Source organism: Acanthopagrus latus, chromosome 5, assembly GCF_904848185.1.
Source record: "Acanthopagrus latus isolate v.2019 chromosome 5, fAcaLat1.1, whole genome shotgun sequence".
Taxonomy (NCBI): Eukaryota; Metazoa; Chordata; class Actinopteri; order Spariformes; family Sparidae; genus Acanthopagrus; species Acanthopagrus latus.
Genome location: NC_051043.1, coordinates 8,772,662 through 8,794,724, shown reverse-complemented (window position 1 = coordinate 8,794,724; position 22,063 = coordinate 8,772,662). Strand labels below are relative to the sequence as shown.

Sequence of the window (22,063 nt, the reverse complement as noted above, 5' to 3'; positions counted from 1 at the left end):
GTAATTCGAATGACAATACAGTTCAATAAATTACTTGGCATAGATATATCAATACAAAATAACTGCAGTGTTTTTTCAATATCTTCCATGTCATGTGACCCAGCGACTCCAAACCAGCAGCAGATTGTATTAGTAAATTGGACGAATAAGACACACCTCTTTATATAGTATGTTAGTGCTTCCTCTATTTTATATGAATATTAATATGCAGAAATTGTGACTTTTTTTCCCAATAGCTTCCGTGTCATGTGACCCAGTGACTCCAAACCAGCATCAAACTGTGTTCCTAAGTGGACCAACTAAGACACACCTCTTTTTATTGTATTTCAGTGCTTCCTCTATTTTATATGATTATTAATATGCACTTGGACAACTGACATCCTTTGTGTTTAGTACACATTGGATACAAAATTAAATTAAAAAAATGAAATCAAACACTGTAAATATTTTGTTTGTGCTGCCTATTTAAGTGTGAAGTGTTCGATAAATCGATAAATAAATACTTTTTGTGCTCCCATATATGTCTTTGTGCACCCAGATATCTTACTTTAGGAGCACATGTGCTCGTTGGGAAAAATGTCAGTGTAGAGCCCTGTATTAAGAAGACGGACTAAACTGTGCACAGTGAACTGTGTTTTTATAAATAACTGCCTGTCAGTGCCAGGTAGCATCAGCAACCAGGTAAGTATGCAGTAAGTGAGAGCACTATTCTGCTGGATTTGATAGGACTGCACTGTCAGTAAGTTTCCCCTCTGACTTCCTGTGTTCCACTAGTTCTGTAGAGCTTTGATCCTGAGATAAGAAACATTTAGTCAGTCTGAATTAGGACAAGATTCTTCCTCCTTCAAGAGAGTAGACCTACATTTCCATATTTGCTTTCCAAGAAACATAAAGCACACACGGAGCATCAGAACTTCAGTCTTTTCGTTCCCTTCTGCTCACTCAGCCACGACTCAAAAATTACTTTTGTGTTTGACTTCAATTTCCTCTCACTCCTTCAGACATCCCGAGCCCCCACAGTTACTGGCTGTGACGGCTGATGGTGACATTATTTTGAAAGTTGTACCACATGACTACTGTGCTGTGCCATTGTGCAAAGTCTTTAAGCCCAGTCCTGCAGTTTAAGCTTCATTGCTGCTCGAAATGAGTTAAAATGGCCTACTGGGAGACTTTGCTCAAAATTCACATTTTACCTTTGAAGGGCAAACTAGTGAGTAAAAAGAACTGCTCGGAAAACTTCCCTTTTGGGACATCAACCAGAGTCATATATTTTTTATTCTGGATTATATGTCATGACTGTCGTGTCTTTATGGAGGAAGCTTGTATTTTGCCCGGGGCACTATGGAGCCAGAGTCTCGTTTTTTACAGCAATGGCAGGTAATTTCCAGGTTCTGCCCCTCCATTCCTGCATAACAATAACCTGTTACTGCTCCTCTCATTAACAAGGACGCTGTGACAGTTCTCCTTCTGCCAGTAGAAATGCCAACTCCTGCAACCCAACATCTTGACGTACTCGCTTACCTGTCATTTTTCTGTCTAACTGTTTTTTTTGCTTTGTTTTGTTTTTTTAACTGTTATCTAGAGGAATAAGTTAATCTCCTCAAATGCTGAGTGATGGTTAGTGATTGTGTGTAACACTCCTATGAGAGATTAATAGGTGGTGAATGAATATTATAGTGTGTAAAGGACCAGTAGGTTTGGCTGCAGAGTGAGATGTCTAAATGAGACTCAAAGCCGTAAGGCTTGATTTTGAAGTATGCCGGCTTCTTATCACAAAGAATATAAAAGGTTAAACATACAAAACAAAATCTTGACTCCACTTACAATGACAGTAGTAACACCAGCTGTGTCGAATTCAGAAGAAAACATGAAAAGGTAAATGGTGAGTTCAAGTCCACATTTCAAGAGGGAATGTGTGTGTGTGTGTGTGTGTGTGTATAAGAGGGAATGAAAATGATGAGGCGGAGTGTGAGGGTGTTTATAGCAGTTGGCCTACCACACCAGCGGGTGCAGTAGAAACAGGATGCGTTCAATGACCACTGCAGTATCTTGACATAATGATTCTCTCTCCCGCTCTCTAGGTCCTGGTGGGAAGGCTCGCCATCAGCAACAAAGATCCCAATCAAGGAAAAACCAAAAGCGCAAACAAAACAAAACAAAACAAAATAAACCTGACCTGTCAACAGACAGTGTCAAAGAAGTATCATTAGTTTTACTTTAACTACTGTTTGCCTATCAGTAGTCCTGTTTTCCCTGTTTCGAATAATACAAAATGCATTAATAATTTAATTACAAAATAACACACAGTGAAGGCTTTGCACCTTTCTACACTTGTGACATAAAGGCTGTGTGAAAGTAACCAAAATATACATTAACATATGAGCAAAAAAAAAAAAGAAATCACTTTCATCCACTTTATAAACATAATGAGACCAAAAACCCATTTTCCTTCTTTTTTCTAACAGAATATTTTCTCACAGCTTGCAGCAAACAGTAAGTGCATGAAAAATGAATCAATGAGGTTCAAGTTAAATAAAATCTCTCATTTAGAAGAAAAAAAATAATTGTCTCACCAACCTCTCTTATAGAGCTGGGCGCATTCACATGAAATGGTGGCGCTCTGTTAGCTCACAGGTTCACAGTCACATTGGTGGTACAGGCGGTGTGTGCGGGAAGGTCACAGATGGCCAAGGGCCGACCACTGTCGGAGCTAATAGCTATTAGCTAAGGCTATTAGCACTGAAGCTTGCGACTGTGCCCTTTCACCTTTTCCAAAGATACTCTAGAAGTGCTTTGTGAGAGTCACAGCATACAGCGTACAGTATATCTTATCAAGGTTAATTGCTATTTCCTGAAGTTTCATCAACATTTTCAGTCTTTTCACCGGCCCTGCCATTTCTGTCTTGCACACGGGGGGTGGGACTAGATGTGTTCATTTATCTCTGATTGGGCCAAGATAGATTGTCAATCATTTGTGATGTGTTCATGATTATTGAATATTCCATAATTTAAACAACTCAGTTATTTTGAGTGAAATAACAATATTGCAGTATTCTTATAGTTGGATTTGTTTTTTCTTCTCTAAGTCACTATCATGTGGGTTACAACTGCATGAGCAACAAACTGTCTTTTTTAGCAAAAAAAAAAAAACTTCTTTAATATAATACTCTTGAGGTAGCACCTGAAAATACCATTAATAGATTGAATTGGGGGGCATTGTATGTAAAGTGGATGAAGGTGTATTTGAATTCAACGTGACTCATTCCTGTATGTTAGCCAAGTGAAATGTCACAGGCGCATGTGCTTTGACTCTGGAACTAATGTGAACACATTTACAGACATTAATTTTAATATTATTCAGTAGAGCTTCGCAAGTACTTGCCTAAAACCAGTATCTGATACAGAAAAGATTTTTGTATGGGTATGTATGAGTATCATCAAAGTAAGATGTCAATATCCTTACTTGACTAGGTAGAGGAAGAATCCTAATTGGACAGTCAACAGAAGTTTAAGCTCAATAAAATATGGACACATAAAATATGGATTTTCTTTTCTTTTTGTAGTGTTTTTTTATCGTTCTGTCTGCAACTACTGCAGCTGATTTAACAGATTAGCACACAAAAAAACAGGAGGAGCTGGCCTTTAAGACTTATATCACAAATCAAGTGAATGTAAATGAAAATGGCAACTACAAAATTGTTGTTAAAGCACGACTACAACACAAACACTAGCAAAGTCAAAAATGATGAAAAGTTAAAAAGCAATCGTCCCCCATACTGTTGTGACGTCATGTACGTTTACGTCAGAGTTTCTGTCTTGGATTTCCAACTTGGATGCGCTATCGCTGCACTTTTTTGTGTCGGAGGTTAAGGCTACTGCACATTAATCATTATAAAGCTTTCCAACGGCTACCCTTTAACATAACAACAATTGATCTTATTATAATGAGAGGTGTGTAATGTAATCCATTCAATAATTTATGTGATTCCACACAGCGGTACAATCATCAGTGCAAACCTCAAAGAGTACATGTTGGTGTGCACATTGCTTAGGGGTAAACTAGGATGTGCAAAAAATTTGAAAAAACGGTGTTCTCCCATAGGATTTAAAACAAGAAAATGTTTGCTGTAAACTCTACAAAGTGTAACCTTAGGAAATATCTATATTTGATACAAAAATTCTAGACAACAGCACTATTGTGAATGCCAGTCTGCGTGATTACAGTTTAGGCAGTAAGACACAAAGCAAACCATTAACTAGATAACTTGATAAGTATTTAGACCTCCAGCCAAAACCTAAGCTAGTGTATTCATTTGTGGTTCTAATCATCAACTAATAATCTTACAACAGTAGTGTGCAGCTTGGTGTCTTATTCAGGGATGAAACATTTGACACGCAGCTGTTGACAGATGTGCCTTTAACTGTTGTGTTCGATGACACTTAGATGGATGGCCTTCCTTACCACTAGATCATGTTGCTAAGCCTCAGTGACAGGATGACTCAGTCTTGTCTCTTGGGATCATGTGTTGTGTAGAAAAATCTGTGTCCAAATCAATGTTTCTGTCCCCCGAATTGTATTTTTTAATGTCTTGTGAAAAAATGAAAACATTGTGGAAAGACAGAGAGAGGCATTCATTAATAATAAAAACAAGAATACTGAAAAAGAAATAAACTTGGAGCAGATGTCTGTCAGGTGGGGTTAGAAAAACTGGCACATACTAGTGAAGTCTGCACCTCTTGTCTACTCTTTGAGCATTTGTTTCCTTGAGGGCATGGATCTAGAGCTTGTGTGGGCATAAAAATTCTAGTTGAATGTTGCTCCGCAACGACATGAAAAAAAAGAAAAAAGAAAGAAAAACATTGTATTATTTTTTAAGATAACGCATACCTTCTTGTTTTCCAGGATTATCATAACAGTGTATAAAGTGAGTATAACATAAAATGTAGACAGAGGCTGGAGCAGGTCCCAGTCAGAGTTGTGATATTTCACAGGCTAGTATCATGATCTCATTATTTCTCCTGATGGATTCATTTTCAACCACAGAGCCTCGTAACAAGCTCTGAATGCGCAGGATATACAGTCATCCATCATGCAGATATCTCAAGGTTTTCACATACGAAACACCTGCACGCTGACAGACACATTCACACCATTTGCATATGCACAGGGAAGCTCACACAAACACACACACACACACACACACACACACACACACACACACACACACACACACACACACCACATAAATATGTATGTAATACGTTTCAGTGCCATCATTAAAAAAAAACCATTTAATGCTGACCTAACTTAATAATGTTAACCCTGCCGTTTCTTCCGCTTGCCTCTCGAATGACCTGCTGACTAAATCATGCACAGATAAATGTATGAACGCACATACAGTGCGTAGACACTTGAGAACACAGACACATGAGGGAAGGAAGGCTCTCGAGGTCTGTCAGCAAAGCTTGAATTTCTAGAAACGTACCTTTCATGTGCTCGATCTAATTATAGGACATATGGGGGAGGCAAATAGAGGCGAAGGAAGAGATCCAGGCTGAGGTTGTTTCCAGCTGTAAGATACAGTACACTACTGTATATTTCTCCCTCCTGAACCTCCTGACACCAGGAAAGTTTCTACAGAGGTGAAGTAACAGTGTGATGTCTACTATGAAAGACGCAGAGACACTTTTAGTTTGTTTTAGGCTCTTTTACTTGTGTATTTTTGAAAACATCTCACAGCCAGCAAAACCATGGCATAGAAAAATGCCCTTACATGAACAAGAAGCAGCACTGTAGTACAAAGTAACTGTACTATTGCTGTTATTGCTGTAATGTATTATTCTTAATAAATTGAGAATGTCATGCACTTAAAAGCTACACATTGCTGATTTGCCCATAATTCCATGGCCAGCCTTTGTCACAGATGGTAAAGGAGTGTGTCAGCAACTCAAAACACTCCTCACTTCATCAGTGACAACCGACTAATCATCATTGTCCACCGCCTCTTTGTATCAGACTCGTCTCCACGCCTCAGCTCTCCTTTACTCTCCCTTTTATGTTCTCTTTCTCTCCCTCTCGGCAAGACCTCGAAGACAGTGTCCCGATCACGACAGATCAACATCTGCTCGGCCATTTCTGGGACTCAATATCATATCAGCTTCAATATTAGAACGACATTACAGTTTTATGCATACTGATGAGACAGATAAATATGCACATATTTCTCTTTCTCATCACACACTGCCGGTCGTGAAAGCCCCGAAAAAAAAGTGTTCCCCATTAATCTTTCCCACCCAAATAATCTGCTCCATTAAATACCACCAGCTCAGGGCCATTACTTCTCTCCTCTCCTTTCCTCTCCTCTCCTCTCCTCGCTGTGTGCAGCCAGGTGATGCGTAATGTGACAGATCACGGAGCCACTGCAAGGCTCAGGCAGGTAGACAGCCAGCAGCCACTCGGCTAAATAATGAGGTCTCTTTGGTGAGTTCTTTCCTTAATAACAGTCTAGAGGCGCGCTGCATGAAGAGCAAGCGTCTTCACTTCTTCCTCCTATAGCAACACAGATGAACCTGCTCTCAGACTGGGGTAATTAAGTCTCTTGATGCAGCAGGTATAATGTCCTGCTGATAACAGTTGAGAACACTTACCCGTGTGCTTGAGTACGTGACAGTTAAGAGCCGAATCAAGTAGATGAATCAACGGTAAAACACTCTAATGCAGCCGCATGTGCTCGCGTCGGTCCCAACATCAAAAAACACTCCCCGCCACCTAAAATCAGCCAAACTTCACATAAGAAATACTGAATACTCGATCTGTCAGTGGGATGAAGTAACAAATAATGTTGCATCAGCATGCAGCGCAAACATCTTTGTTTACTCATTAAACTCACATTAAACTCTGAATGTCACGGCTTTCCAGTAAGAGAGACGCTGATGTCAGAATGATTTCTAATCCTCCCATTTTACTATCCTGACGTGTGAAGTCGGTTTAGCAGCCTGAACGGCGATGTTTCACTTTCTATCAATTGTTCACGACCACAAAAGAGAAGCCCCGTGTGGGAGAGCCAGGGTCGGCCAGACGGAAAGCAATGAGGTGATTAAAAAGTACACTGACAAGGTGAGTGAGCAGTTCAATGTCAGTTCAAGAAAAGAGTTCCCGTTGACAGATGAAATCCATAACCTTCTTGCACATTGTTCCTGAGGGGACTTGAAACGAAGCTTCAGCTACCAGCTGCCCTTTCAGATGGAAAGATAAGCTGCTGTCCAAAGTGAAGAGAGGCACACAGGCAATAAGTTCAGCCGCGGCACATGCCAGTCTCACCATCTAACAAACCAAACAGTCCCCTCACATTAAAGTATAACCCTATTAAAAATACATGTTTTCATTTTCCTTGTGTGCTCCCATGAAAACAAACATCACTGCACTGCATCCACAGCTACATACTCTGTCTCATCCACCTCCAGCAGTTCTGTCTTCTGTCTAGACCTGACAAATTATCATAATTATGCACTCCGCTATTACTCAATGCTTTCAGCTACATGAGACAAACACAGCATTAGACAAGCTTTTAATGAATCTGGAATATAATCCTGCTATTTACTTTTTACACCTGGCTTCAACCTAAAGTGATCCCAATTTTGTAACTGATGCTTTTAACACAGTGCTTTTGTAATTCTGTCGACATATTCAGGTTTTTGTACAGGATGCATTAAAAAAAAAAATCACCTGCTCTCCCTGTCTTCAGCCACGGAGGGATTCAAGGTAGGAAGAGAGACTCCGACAAGGATCTGGTGAAGCGAGGTGTCACATCAAGAGCTTGGCGCAAGTGGGCAGCCCACCCAGCCATGGAGCAGGCAGTGAGTTCTCTGAAAGCAGCGAGGCATGATCGGCAACACAATCAAGAATGATACTTCTGTCTCTTGACACACCAGAGTATGAGAGATGTGAGAAGAGGCCAGATGGCACAACTTGAAGAGCCCCATCACCCTACTCCATCAATGCGCGAGCCAGGCCTGAGCCCAATGCAAACTGCCAGCTCCTAGAAGATGAGGGTCGACCTGGGAAGAAGACTACAGTTCCCAAGGGTAGTGTGCATGACTCTACATCCAAAGACCAGAAAATCAAGCCTGCTTGAGCTTAAAAGTATCATGGGAGGAGAGATGTGAAGAGGCCCGTGAGAGGACCTCCTTGAAGTACCAGCCCTTAATCACTTGGGTTTCCAGACAGCCTTGAGGAAAGCAGCGGGAAATAAGTGGGAGGAGCAGAAAGTAATGGAGTAGGCAAGAGGAGGGAATCTGGAAGCAAGGAGCACATGAGCAGCCCGCCACCTGGAGAGTGTTGAAACATGAAAAGCTGGGTGCCACCTGAAGACAACCAACCCTCCACTGACTTGTGGTTTGAGAAAATATCAGATTATTACGCTCCAGAGGATTATTCTCTCCATTCATTACATGCATCCGTCCATGACCACAATCGATGGCTGTTCACACCTCAGTGATACAGAAGAAGTACTTCCTAAGAGATGAATGAGCACCCAAAGGGCTCTTCATTAAATAATGGCTCATCTGCGCTTGTCATTAAACTGCCAAACATTAATCCCTCTTTTTACAAGAACAAGCAGCAGGCATTAATCTGGCAGATGCAAGCCCCATTGTGTTGAGCACAATAAATAATGAGAAAAGGAGAATTACTGTAGGTGGCTTTGAGCGACTAAACGGTGAGAACAAAGTGAAAATGAATGTGTAAAAAGTTGTTTTGAACAAAGACGGACTTCTGACGCTCTTAACAATGATATCCCGCAGTGACACATCTTGATGTAACACTCGCAGTGCAGTCTCTCATCAGTCTGTGTTTGTGGGCAGTTTTGGTCCATACTGAAAGGACCTAAATGTGTACTGTATGTGGGGACTGCACGAGTATTTGGGCACAAAAACAAGGAGACAGAGGATGAGCGGAGGACAGAGGTCTCTGAGCTGACTTGCGTTCCCTATCCTTTGACATCCTGGACGGCACAGCAGGAATGCTGCATACATTCCTGTCAGAGCACATTAGGACCTCCCCAGAGCTTCCCATACCCCGAGGACAACGCTGAGCTTACTGCTGGTTGAGAAAACACTGAGCTGCTCATTCCCTTAAAACACAACGCTGCAACTGCATTCACATAATGTTTAACTAAACGCTACATTAAGTGTCATTAGGAAAATAAAATAGATACAGAGTTGGACATGCACAATATAATCCCTAAAGTCATGGTGATAATAATAATGGGAAACATAGCACAAGTCGCCTAATATTATGTTGCTTTGTGTTACATTTGCAGTTTTACATTCAAAGAAAGAGCTTAAACGAGGACAGGGGAGAGAAAAACCATTAAGGATTAACAAGGCTGACAACTTGTCTGAATTCATTAAAAATGATCCACCCAGTGAACATAAGTGTGTTGTAAATGTGTGTGTATACCATTATGTAATATGTTCCCTTTACTGTACTTCACAGCAATGCTATGGGGAATGAAGAAACATCGTGGTTACACTTCAGAGCCTGCCTCATGTCAGAAAATCCTGGATAGAGCAGAACGAGGGGAAGAGACAGCGGAGTCTCAGAGGGAGATACCGATGAACAGAGAACAAGAGATGAAACGGTGGGAAGTGGAAGCATCGTCTCTTTTGTGCAGGCGCTCTTCAAGGACCACACTTAGTCACCAGACTCACCGCAAAGGGGCAGCGCCTCATAATGACTCTACACACTGCTCTTTCCAGCAGCTCAGAGATTATCACCACACCGCTCATCATGGTGGTCACCCTTAACATTACTGAGGTTGCCTTCTGAGTGTGACTCTAATCTATAGCTCTGACCTCAATATACCCGCGATGGTAACCGAGTTTCCATTCTTCCCGCCAGCTGTATCAAGACCAACCCAGTTGCACCAGATGTCGGGGCTGAGCTGCGAGGCTGGCCCACTTTGGTTTATGGTGAAATTGGTTGTCAGTGGTTAAACACTGTGTCAGATTAAGTTGTACTGCGTGTGTGTGTGCATGCATGTGTATGTGTTTTAACTACTACCTCACAGTCTATGGTAAGATCTTGCTCCCGTATACTTGAGCAGCTTGGCAGGATTGTTTCATTTTTGTTTGTGGGCTGTTTTGTTTTGTTTGCTGAAACTGAGCTGAATGAGTCATTAGCTACCTCACTCAAAGATAGTCTTGTGCTTTTTAATGTCCTGGGAGATTACGTTTTTTTTTTTTTTTCTTTTTTTTTTTTCTCACATCCCGTCACATCTGTCAGCTCAGGCAGCATGAGCGTGACGAGCTCCTGAGGTTTAGTTACAGCACCTAGGTTTTTGATTACATGGACAGAGTTTTCTTGTGCGGCAGCAACAGAGGAGCCCTTTTTCCTCAGGGCTCGACAAAAAAGGACTGCCTGAGAAGTGAAACGCAATGTCTGGCTGGTAAGTCTAGCAACTCTCTTGCCTGATCGGTGAGTGCTAAAAAAGAAATGAACACATCATTTTTCTGGTCTGCTGCTGTCGATGGAAGGAGCTAAGGAGTGACACATCTCGCTCCCCTCTCAGCTCCGTCGAGAGTTGCATGTGCACAGTACAGATCGGGAACTCGCGAGTTGATGATGGCGGGCAGAGACGTTTATGAGCTGAAGTGCAAGCAAACGCTCAGTTATCCTTGAAGTTAAGAGCTGGATGTGGGAACCTTTTGTCGTGATCACAGGTGTGATAACCAGCAGCCCGATTCCCATTAGAATTTCACACTTCACTGTCACTGACACCACGACTGGAGCAACTATTAACCCCATCAATCTTGACCTGTCATCACTAACACATCAACATCACACCGTGTTACTGTACAGGCGGCTCAGTGTACCTCTCGGGGGCACATCCACAAACAGAAAATGACATTTTCAACACATCAACATAAAGCGCTAAATGTGTTAATACCACATCTGGCACATACAGTAACATCTCTCTTCGATACCTTCTGCCAAGAGGTAACACACGATGAGAGTCGTGACAGGTGACATTCGCCGGCACGTTGACAAGGACAGCTTTGCTTTCGGAAGGAGCACACGGAACACGAGTTTGCCTGAAACTAAAGTACAGGTTAGCGCGAGAGAATCAGCACTCTGATCTGCTGCACCTGACAGCCACTCTCCATAAATAATGAAAAGGAAAGATCTTCCGCTGACAGAGGAATACAGAGGCAGAGGAGGTGGGAGGAGGTGAAACAAGAGCAAGGGTAGAGAACATTTAAAAGAGATGGAGGAAAAGTCAGGGAGAAATACGAGGGGCACATTCAAGAACGGGGAAGAGCAGAAAGTTGTAAAGATGAACGTGGAGAATTAGACAGGGAGGTTTTGACAGCATGAAAGGTGAGAACATTAGAGAGCAGGAGTCGAGGAGGAGGGAGGCTGACGACAGGTGGACAGACAGACAACAGGGAGATATTATGGCTCTTTGTACACAAAAATAAAGACTGGAAAATGTGAAAGATCTCTCACTTGCACAGCGACAAGCATATTGGCAAACTGCAGAGCGTTCGCAGGTTTTTTTTTTCCCTTTTGCTGATCACCACTGAGTCCGGTGCGGCGACAAACTGAGCCGGGAGCGTCGAGTGTTGCTGACATCGCAGACAGACAAGCTGGCCACCCTGCTGCCAACCCAACGTGTCAACCGACCCGAAGCGAGCGAATGCCAGTCTGAGATCCCGCTGACATGCCTTACAAACAGACAAACAGTGCAGCCTCTAGCAGGGCAGAGCATATCCACCAGGAACATGTTGATCCAGGCCTCCACTTTGCTTGCTCAGCAACTACGAGGCAGAACAGAACAAACCCAAAGAGATTGCTGATGTGCTTTTTGTGAAGCGTCCGTTCACCACAACGCAACACGTTTTCTAAGCATCCACAGATAACGGCGTCGCTTTCTGGATTCCTTTCAAAATCACTTGTCCTACGTTCAGAGTCAGATTTTGTCCAATTACGATTTTCTTTCTTTCTAACCATAACCGACAGCCTGCACACATTCTTCTCTCACCTCTCCTTAATGGAAAAACTCAATTGTACATTGATGTTCATGATTAAATCCTTGACTTTCAGAAAACTTTCTTCAAAACATCATCAGTTTACAGAACGTATTGTCACTCTCAGTCAAACAAATCTTTAATCAAAGTGCTCTGTTACTTTGTAGTACAAATAAAATCTAACTGAAAATGAACTGCAATATATCTGAGTTTATGGAACATGTTGTTGGCTACTTTAATGACTAGCCTGCTGTTGAAATGATCAAACAGCATTTCAGCTCCACTTGATTAGCACTTACACAGGGTATACAGGTGTGTCCTGGAATCTTATTGTGAAATGTACGAAATAGGAGTCTGCGAACATGCTGTATATGAAATGTTAGTGAAATAGAAAGTCGACTATTCTGTTTCGCACACAGTGGGGCCTCCATGTCGTTATTTAATATTACCCCCAAAGTGTAGATCAGTATTCAGTAGTCAGTATTCAGTGTGTTGGGAGCTTTGCACTGCTAGAAGCAGATTTAATAAAGCTTTTATGCAAATTATGAGCAGCACAGCTAGCTGCCCTCAATTAACAAACTGCCACGGTTAGCACCGATTTAGCAGTTACTTAAATAGTAAGTCGTGTTTTCTTCCTGAAATGTGATCCAGTTACAGAAAATCAGAGAATAAAGTTATAAAGTTGTTTGTACACCTGATGAAGCTGTGTTACTGTGCATTAATATGTGAGGCCCTGTCGTTTTTACAGCAACTGTTTTTGTCTGATAACGAGTAAAAAAAGTCAGAAAAATCTGGTGAAAAAAACAACCATGACGTTGAAGTGAGATCCGATCACTTGAGTGGCCGCTTGAGACCCATGCGGAGACTCATTTCAGTGCTGAGGTGTGAACCAACAGTCCAGTTGTCTCCCAGGATGCAAGTTGATTGCAGGTGTAAACAACCTCTTGACGACATCCTTGTAAACGTTGCTAATGCATTTTTAATTCTAATCTATAAATGCTGAATGCAATTCCTCATTAATTGCTAATTGTATCTCTAATTGTATCTTCAATAATGCATATAAGAAAATGCATGTCAAAAGTTAAGAGTCAAGCCACTCAGCACTGAATCGATTCTTGCATTATCCTCTTGTGACCACAGCAACACTCAGATATCTTTCATGATGATGATGATCCATACATTTAGTTATAATATAGACTAATACCAGGGCCATAGTTTGACACGCCCCCTAACTGTGCGTGAAACAGGAAGACATTAATCACAAAATGCAAACCACTTAGAATAATGAGAATGTATTTGCCTGGACTCATTCCAATTTCTTGTAGTGAACTCCAATGCAAGATTCGATGAGACCGAACCTGTGCTTACCATCTGAATATACATATGTCTCCATAACATACTGTAAATTATTACCAACAGGTCCTCACTCAGATTAAAAAACAGGGACGCCCCTGTGATTCACTCTGTTGTGCCTCATCTGCTGTATGTGATTAATAACACCTGTTAATGTGCCACTTATTGCATATTGAAGATTATAAATAGCTTGAAACCTTCCCAGAAAATGAGCTGTTACTCTGATATATACTGTGCACTTCATGTTGTGTGAAGAGGCACCGGTGCCAGCATGCCTAACATTCAACAGCGATTTTTCTGTATCTCCTTACATTTACTACTACTACTACTGCTTCATATTCTTGTGAGATAGCTCTCAAAATGTATGCTCAAATATGTTACAAAATTTTAAAAAGGCTATTATAATCTCATTTTATGCACTCCTGTGTGTTCACAGTCCCCCTGTGAACAATTTAAACTCCCACTACACTGAAAAAGGCCTGCAGAGCCAGGAGATGTTTTGTTTTGTTGTATGCTTCACCGTATACCAAACATACATACTGATGAAGCAGGAGGGAGAAGCTGTCCATCATTTTTCAGTTCTGACTTCATTGGCTATAAGGCTTTCCCCCCTTTTCCTCCCAGACTGTGTGACAGGGCATAGCCTCTCATCAGTACTGACTCCTAATGAGGAGCACAGCTTCCCTCACTGTCTGAGTCGTGACGCTGGAGTATAGATCTGGGCTGCACAGCATCTGTTTAGATACTACTCTGTACACTGCAGCGCTTATTTATATTTTAGTTACAGTTTAAAATCCATAGTCATAGACAAAAAGGTGCTGTGAAACACTCATATCCTGTAGGGGTAAGTCTTGGGAAGCGATTGCATCCTGTATAAAAGAATCAGTGGGAGCTGCAGTTGAAGGATGATGAATAGCGCTTGAAGCTACACCTTTTGTACGTAATCCAGCACCAGCTGCTTTGTTAAAGGTTAGGAACACTGACCAGTGGGGCTGGCATCGCTCTGGGCTTCTATTTGGCCACTGAGGAATTACAGGAAACATTTCTTTGTGGACTGATGGACCTAAGCAATAAATCCATTTCACTGTGACAAAGAATGATGCTATAAAAGTCTGCAATGCCTTAAATGTGAACACCCAATTCAATGCATCGTGATTTTCACTACATTAAATAAATGTGGTGAAGATCTGATCAAAGAGCGTGCGACCACCCCCTCGCCTGCAAACAGTCCAACTGGCGGAATGACAAACACTACTACTTTTGCTAAAAAATGCTAAGACTGAGAGGTTAGGAGAATTGTAGGAGGAGATGGTATCACCGCAGTGAGCACATGATGGATGTGAAGCGGGGAGATGAAAAGAAACAGAGACTGTTAAAGGCGGAACAGCAGTGGGTAAGGAGAGAAATGGAGTAAATCAAACGGATTCATATGTACGGTGCACAGGAATGGGAGACATTCTTAATCAATCAGATCGGACCGTGCGCTCCATTCAGCAAGTTGCCTCTGTGAGATGCGGCAGGTTTGTTGCCCCCAAATGAAAAGTGCATAAATATCCTATGTGCCAGAGAGCCGCTGAGCAATATCCTCTTACATAAGAATCCCCCATGCATCTCTGTTGCATAAAGAGGAAGGAGGTAGCAGCTATTCTTTACCCCCCAAGATAATACAGATCGTGACAATGATCAGTATTATTAACACTTACAAAAGAGCATGCTCTAAGGAATCTGCGATCTTAAATGTCTGGCATTGTAGGATCCTGTGAAGCATGCCAACCTGTTTTCACCATGAGTTGCCACAAAATCAGGCAACCAACCAGTCAAATTGTGTAACTGTAGGTAATCTATCACATCAGCAGAGAGAAAGCCTCCTCCTCTCCAGGTCTCCATTGCTGGGGCACACTTACACCAGCAAAACGCTGCAAATGCACTCGGCACACTGACTGGCAATCGATCACAGTTTGGAAGTTCTTATAAAAGTCTGAAACTCAATTTTGGAACCAAAACAGCATAAATGGCTGATGAATGTTGTAATCTAGCTGCCTAAATAGGTTGGTTACAAACATGGTTTGTTTTCTGCCTGAGTTTTTCACGATTAGTAAATGAATGAAAGACTCCAAGACGCCCCCCACACTGTGAGGATGCTGATACCAAAAACTCTGATCCACACTAAGAGGGGCCTGTATGTAATGAGTATTTATAATGTAGAGCAACAGAGGATCAGTTCCTAATAACGTTTCAGCTCCTTTATCATAATCTGGATCACCGCAGACAACAAAGCACCCCTCCAGCCACCTTTCCTCCCTAACTGTCAACGTTCTTTCTCAATGTTTTGCAATGTTCTGTTGGGAAACCTTAGGTCCTGCTCATTCATGCTGATGCCACATGACACATGCCACACACCACCTATCCGAACACAGTCGTGGACAAAGTGCACCCTTCTCATGGGGATGGCAACTCCCCAATGCCAGTGTCCTCCCTGGCAGAACACCACATCCTTACACACCACAAAACCTGCTCAGCAACAGAACAAGAAACTAAATAAAGAGTCCAGAGTTGATTGGGCATCTGCAGGGATGTACAAGAACAAGTCCGATTCATGGACGCCCCACCCCACCCAACGTACAGGAAACCAAAGGATCCACTACCATTGTTCCGGTGCCAGGCACCACGGGTCAGCCCCAGAGGTGTCATGACCATGCCTTAGCAAGTCAGAGCTGTTTTGGCTGCACAAGGAGAATAGGCTCAATATCAAATATGTGGTTTAAACGTTGTGGCTGAATGGTGCATGTGTTCTGTTTTTGGATTTTATGTGGTGTGGCTTTATTTCTGTTTTCACAGGATGTGCAATTTCAAGTTAACATAAAGCCGACGGCGAGCGCCGCAATGCTTGCATGCGTGCATTCTTGGACACTGTCTCTACTTTTAGTGTGTCACACAAATGAAGCACTTCAAGCGCCTACAGAGCACAGCAGGCAGGGGCGAATGGTAACACAATCATCACAATGTGCCCCTGTGGTGATACAGTTTATTTAGGGCCATTATGAATCTCCCAGAGAACCTGATGTAGGGAGGGCTGAAAACATTACCGCCATACTGCGTGAAGTGAAAGACAAAAATCACTAATAACATGCTATAGTAGAGCGGATCTGATTTTGAATCTGCTGTTAAGCTGGAAGCTGAATTTTGAGCTGTCTTCCTTTTTTCGATTGTCAACTGTTTTTGGGTTGTGGGGAAATAAAATGGACTGTTTATCAAGTGGAATGATCTCAGGGACGAGTCTCTCAAAGGCACACACCCACACCGATATCGATTTGGGATGTCGTCTTGATTTGGTTTTGCACCGATGGTTTACAGCTGCGTTCTATTTGCTTTAATGTTTTGTGGCATTTCATAATTCACATACTTTTCATATCATAAAATGCATTGTTGAAAAGAATATTATTGCAATGGTGTCAGAAAAAAAAAAAAAAAACAGGAATACAGTCCTAATTATACTGGAGCCCAATATCTCGCGGCCCTAACATGAGTCAAACCTCAGAGACACAACGTGGGACAACATGCTACACATGCTGCACTTACTCCTAAAAACACATTAGTCTGTCCCAGGAGAACGTCGTACTTTGCATTATGCATGTACCACACTGCGTACGCAAGCACCAGCAAGAACTCCCTTTCAGGAATTCTGACTCAAGTTGGCACTTCTCTCGCCCTCATTTCTTAGAGGGTGGTAGAAATATTTGATTCTTTTGAAATGAGAGGCATTTTGAGGAGCAATGTGGAAAAAAAAATTATTGTGTTTTCTCAAATTCTTTCCTTGCATTATGCCCACACAATCCAAGAGCGTCTGAAGGAAACCCCGCAGCATTTGTCTGGTGCGAGGCACGTCGGTGGCGACTCACTCATCTTCTCAGCAGACCAGCTCCACTTCACCCTGCTCGAGCTTCCCCCTCCAGTTCACCTGCTGTAGTCCTCCCTCTCTCTCTCTCTCTCCTCACCCTCTGTCTTCTCCATTACCTTGCCTCAATCTTCCCTTTCGCTTCTTAACATTTTCCTCCACCATCTCTTTTCTTTCCTATCCCCCCCAGTCGTGGTTATTTTGCTCTCATTCAGAGCACGTTCAGCGTCCAGTCCTTGAGATAGGAATTAAGGGAGCAAGACTGCGGCTGGGGAGACAGTCAAAGGGTGTGGGCCAGGGACCTGTGTCGTGGGTGTGATGAGGAGGGTTGGGGGGGGGGGGGGGAGCACATAATCCCTCTGTCCTCAGCCATGGGAAAGCTCTCCCACAAATTTTTCAATCTATTCTGCTTCTTTTTTTTTTTTTTTTTTAAACCCGCTATCTGGTCAAGACAGAGGCACAAGGGGGGGACGATATCTGACTCCAGCTGTGCATCAAATTCTTACATTTTTAAGTCTTCGTCTGTCTTTCTCACTCTCACCTTTTTACCTTTTTATATCGCTGTTTTTTCTTTCTGTACATCTGTCTCTCTCTCCCTCTCTTGTTTTCTCCCTGTCTTCCTGGAGTCCCAGCAACAGTCCCATGTCATGTCACACCAGCAGCAAGATCAGGTTCCACACTATTGGAAACTGGACACGACACACCCACTGCACCTCCACCCCGTGATCCTCACACACACACGCACACACATACACACACACACACACCAACACAAACAAAATAACACCTGCAAATAGATTAAAGATGCCCAGCACCCTCTATTGACAGCACTGAGTGCAAATCGCCACGTAAACAAAGCAGGCACTCAGGGCTTTATGAAAATACTGTATGAAAATCTGGTCCGCATGCAAATGTGTGAACGTGCTCAAGTGATGGAAATATGTTGCGGGTTTACAGCATATTCTAATCCCTCAGTCACCTCACTCAATTGTCCCATCCTCCAGAATGGAATACTCCTGGAGGAAAAAGAGCGCTCACAAACTGCTGCTCTTTCCCTTGGTGCTCAGCACACCAACATGCAGAAGAAGTAGAAAACACATCAGCCTGCAGACATGAGTAGCCTACCAGAAAAAGAAACAGTAGAGACAGACAGACAGACAGACAGACAGACAGCACTGTGTACCTGTATATATGTGCTGCTTTGTGTGTGTGTGTGTGTGTGTGTGTGTGTGTGTGTGTGTGGTGTGTGTATACCTACAGTGAGGCTTCGTCCCGCAGCTGAGAGAGGCAGCGCAAACATCCAGACACTGAACACGCTCCACTGTACTACTGCTGCTGCTGCTGCTGCTGCTGCTGACTTACTCTCCTATGTGAGAGAGAGAGACACACACACACTCACACACACCAGCTCACTCAGCACCTTGCTCACACACACACACAGCAAAGGGCAACCAGCTGTGAGGTTCCTGCACACCCCACAAGCAGCCGCTCAGCCTCAGACTGCTCTCTCTCTCTCTCTCTCTCTCTCTCTCTCTCTCTCTCTCTCTCCCTCTCTCTCTCCCTCTGTCTATTTCTCTCTCTCTCGCTCTCTCCCTCTCTCTCTCACATGCTGTCACTCACAGACACACAACTGTGCCGAGGTACTCAGTGTGGATCGACTAATCTGCTCGAACGGAACAAAATAAAAAAAAAAAAAGTTAACGGGGCCACAGCCAGGAAAACTGGCTACCAGCTGCCGCCCCAAACATCTGCAGATGTTTAGCCAGCTAGTGAGCTGGTTTTATCCCCGACAATCCTCTCAGCTGGACATTTGATTTGAAGATTACATATCCGCTTTTATTGAACAACGTAACAAAGAGTCTGCGATGGAAAGTACTAAGAGAGCGCGGCAGCAGGAAAAATGAGGTGAAAGGGGAGGTGAATTACGGAGACGGAGAAAGAATAGACATGTGAAGGATGTCAGCAGCAGTAGCACAAAAATTGGACCGTGCAGTCTACAAACTGAACATCAAGAACACTTCCTACCAGGGATCGAACCAGAGACTCCCGCCACGTAGAGCTTCTTTTTCATTTTCCATCCCATTCATTTTCATTTGTTGTATTTTGGCACTGTAACTAATGTCAACCCCATACACAATTAGATCTTTTCTCAGCACTGTGTGACCAATTAGGTCTGACTGACATTTCCGTCACTCTCCAGTCCTGTCTTTGATGCAGCTATAGGGTGAGTGAAAACTATCCCCAGTGTTTTCCGCAGTATTAATGTGTCAATTAATTGAAAAAAAAAAACTTAAATTAGCCACCATTACTGTATTAGTGCAGTTTAAAGCTGAGCTTTATGAAAAAATACAAGTTTTGGAATTGAGTCACCTCGGGTGGTAGTCGCAACACAGTTGCAATGACTGCAATGTACTCCATTGGGGCAACTCTGACTGTCAACTTCAGATCCGCTAAAAGTGCTCGTTTTGGCCACAGACAAGCTGAGGTTTTTTTAAGTGGCTGACAGCATGACGGAAACATTCCTACAGAGTTAGACATTGTGACGGAACAACAGAAGTTTCTCTCAGGGAGAAGTTTCACTCTGGCGTCTCGGAAGATAACTTGTTGCCTAATCTTGATTGACGAAATCAGCTAAATATTGAGTCATGGCTTTTGAAATAAATTCTTGCCGGCAGTTCTTTAGGTAAACTCCTCACTTCTCTCTAGATTTCAGAGAGACTTCTCCTTAAGCACAACCTGGGATTCTGTTCACAAAAGTGATCTCACCATTTCAAGAAAAAATCGATGTAATGTTGTCATTGCTGTCGTGTCACGGCTGCCGGCTGAGGTGACTGAAAGGACCAATTCCTAAACAGTTTGTAAGTATGAATAATATATACAGCAATATATGTAACCATGGGGCCCACGTTTAAAAAATACCATCATTCTCCTTTAACAAGTGACACCAGATATAAACAATATACAAGTCCTTTTCAGTCAGCTGAATCGATTTTTTTTTTCCAATTCAGCCGCTTGTAATTACAGTGCAAACAGCGGCACATGAATGCAGAGTTCAGTGACATTTTCTATTTCACAACATAGCACCATCCACCAACCTGACTGTGGGCTTAATCAACCACAGCAGATGACAAAACCAGCGTGGGAGTGCGAGGCTGGATTAGTCATAAAACCCACAACCCTAAAAAGAAACGCTGATGTTGCACAAATTCCTGTCACCACAAAACTTCACGCAATTTTCTTATACTCGCCTCCCTCGATATAAACTTCTGCTAAAGTCATCCTCCCTTTCACTGTTTGAAAACCCAATACACTACTTTCCCTGCTACTGTTTGTGAGAGAGTGGCACGTTGAAAAAGTCATTCGGCTGACTTATCGGTGGCGTGTGACCCCTTCACACACCGTAACAGACATGTGACTGCAGAGCAGGTAAAAAAAACTCGGCAAATTGCAACAATCATTTCTTCATTGCAGAACAAAAGGCAGGCTGAACGTTCCCTCTGAAACCAATTACCGCTGATACTGGAGCCACAGCTTTCCCGCTGAGTGGGCACTTCGAGGTAGCGCAGGTTTTTCACTTTTCGGTGTCCGATGATTTCACTCAATTATTTGTTAGACAGTGTACAATTATGTTTTGCACCGGATACAGCAAAAAGCCAAGTTCTATTACTGTTGTCCCTGGGACTTGTCTCAACAATTGCCTGCAGAAAAACTGCCTTTCATGAGGCTTTTACTTACGCTATTCAGCCGATAAACCAGAAGAGACATGTACACATGTACACTGGGGGATATTATCAAACAAGATGAATGTGCACAATCTGTGTGCACATATTTCATGTTTGAGACATCCCTGCATCCTTTGCTCTTAACAGTATCATTTATTCTCCTCTTGAGTACATATGTAAGCTGTGAATAACGTAAAAGCCAGTCTCTGCCTCTTTACCTCTTTCCCTCTAACAGTCCTGTCTACCGTGCTTTTTCCGCCTGCCAACTATTCATATCACTCATACGGCGGGCTGCTCCTCGCCTGGAGCTATCAGTCCACGGGAAAAAACACATAGTCCGCCCCTGGAAGAAAATGTGGAAAGGTTCACTTTAGGAGTGAGGGGGGGAAAAAAGTGTTTCGGTGAAGTGAAGCATAAAAGAGCTGCTATAAAATAGTCTGAAAATATATCACAGCATAGATGGCTTGAAGGTGAACCAGCAGGAGATGAAGCAGGAAGAGGGGGTGAGATGGCAGATATAGGAAACAATGGCATAAATACATTTTGACAGCAGCATAGGGTGAAACAATAGAGCAGATATGAAAAATACTATAATGATACAGTAAAGGGGGGGGGGCTGAACTGTAAAAAAAAACAAAAAAAAAAAAACATCTGATAGCACAAAAAAAGGAAGAAAATGCTTTGAGGCTCACGTAACAGACAGAACATACATCTCTGGCTCTTTCCTGTGACATCTTGCAGATCTCTCTGCATTTAAGAGGCATAAACAGGGCGCTTGCCAGGCCAGACAGGGGGCACGACAGCAGGGAGGTGCCACTCCGCTTCCTGGCACCGACTGCCCTGCAGAGTCACGACAAACCACCGTCGAGGCATAGAGGAGAGGGAGCGTGTGTGTGTGTGTGTGTCTGACACTGTATCGAGGTGTGTGAGGGCGAGAGAGAGAGTGTGCCTGTTCTTATATTACAACAGAGTCAGACGGCAGGACACGACAGCTGTCCCTTTCATGTGTGCTGCTGCATGAGGCTTGTCCGTCAGCAGGTCTTATGACTTCAATTGCTGAGTT

The 22,063-nt window shown here is 42.9% G+C and overlaps 1 protein-coding gene and 1 long non-coding RNA gene across 8 annotated transcripts in view; both read right to left on the bottom strand.

Annotated features, from left to right (window-relative positions):
- Positions 1–22,063, bottom strand: part of mctp1a (multiple C2 domains, transmembrane 1a) — a 144,249-nt gene that overhangs the window by 97,046 nt on the left and 25,140 nt on the right. The window contains exons 1-2 of one of the 7 annotated variants that reach the window (XM_037097190.1): positions 11,510–11,634; positions 10,987–11,100 (exon numbers count right to left, since the gene is read on the bottom strand). The exons of the other annotated variants lie outside the window; for them this stretch is intronic. Coding sequence (XP_036953085.1) covers positions 10,987–11,100; positions 11,510–11,527 — 132 coding nt within the window. The 5' untranslated portion in view covers positions 11,528–11,634. Of the gene's footprint in view, positions 1–10,986; positions 11,101–11,509; positions 11,635–22,063 lie in introns of those variants that run through there. 7 annotated transcript variants of the gene reach the window in all.
- On the bottom strand, positions 5,752–7,888 carry LOC119019025. The gene is made up of 3 exons (XR_005074919.1): positions 7,727–7,888; positions 6,649–6,769; positions 5,752–6,550 (listed from the first exon to the last, which is right to left on the bottom strand). It is a non-coding gene; the product is annotated as an uncharacterized LOC119019025 (long non-coding RNA).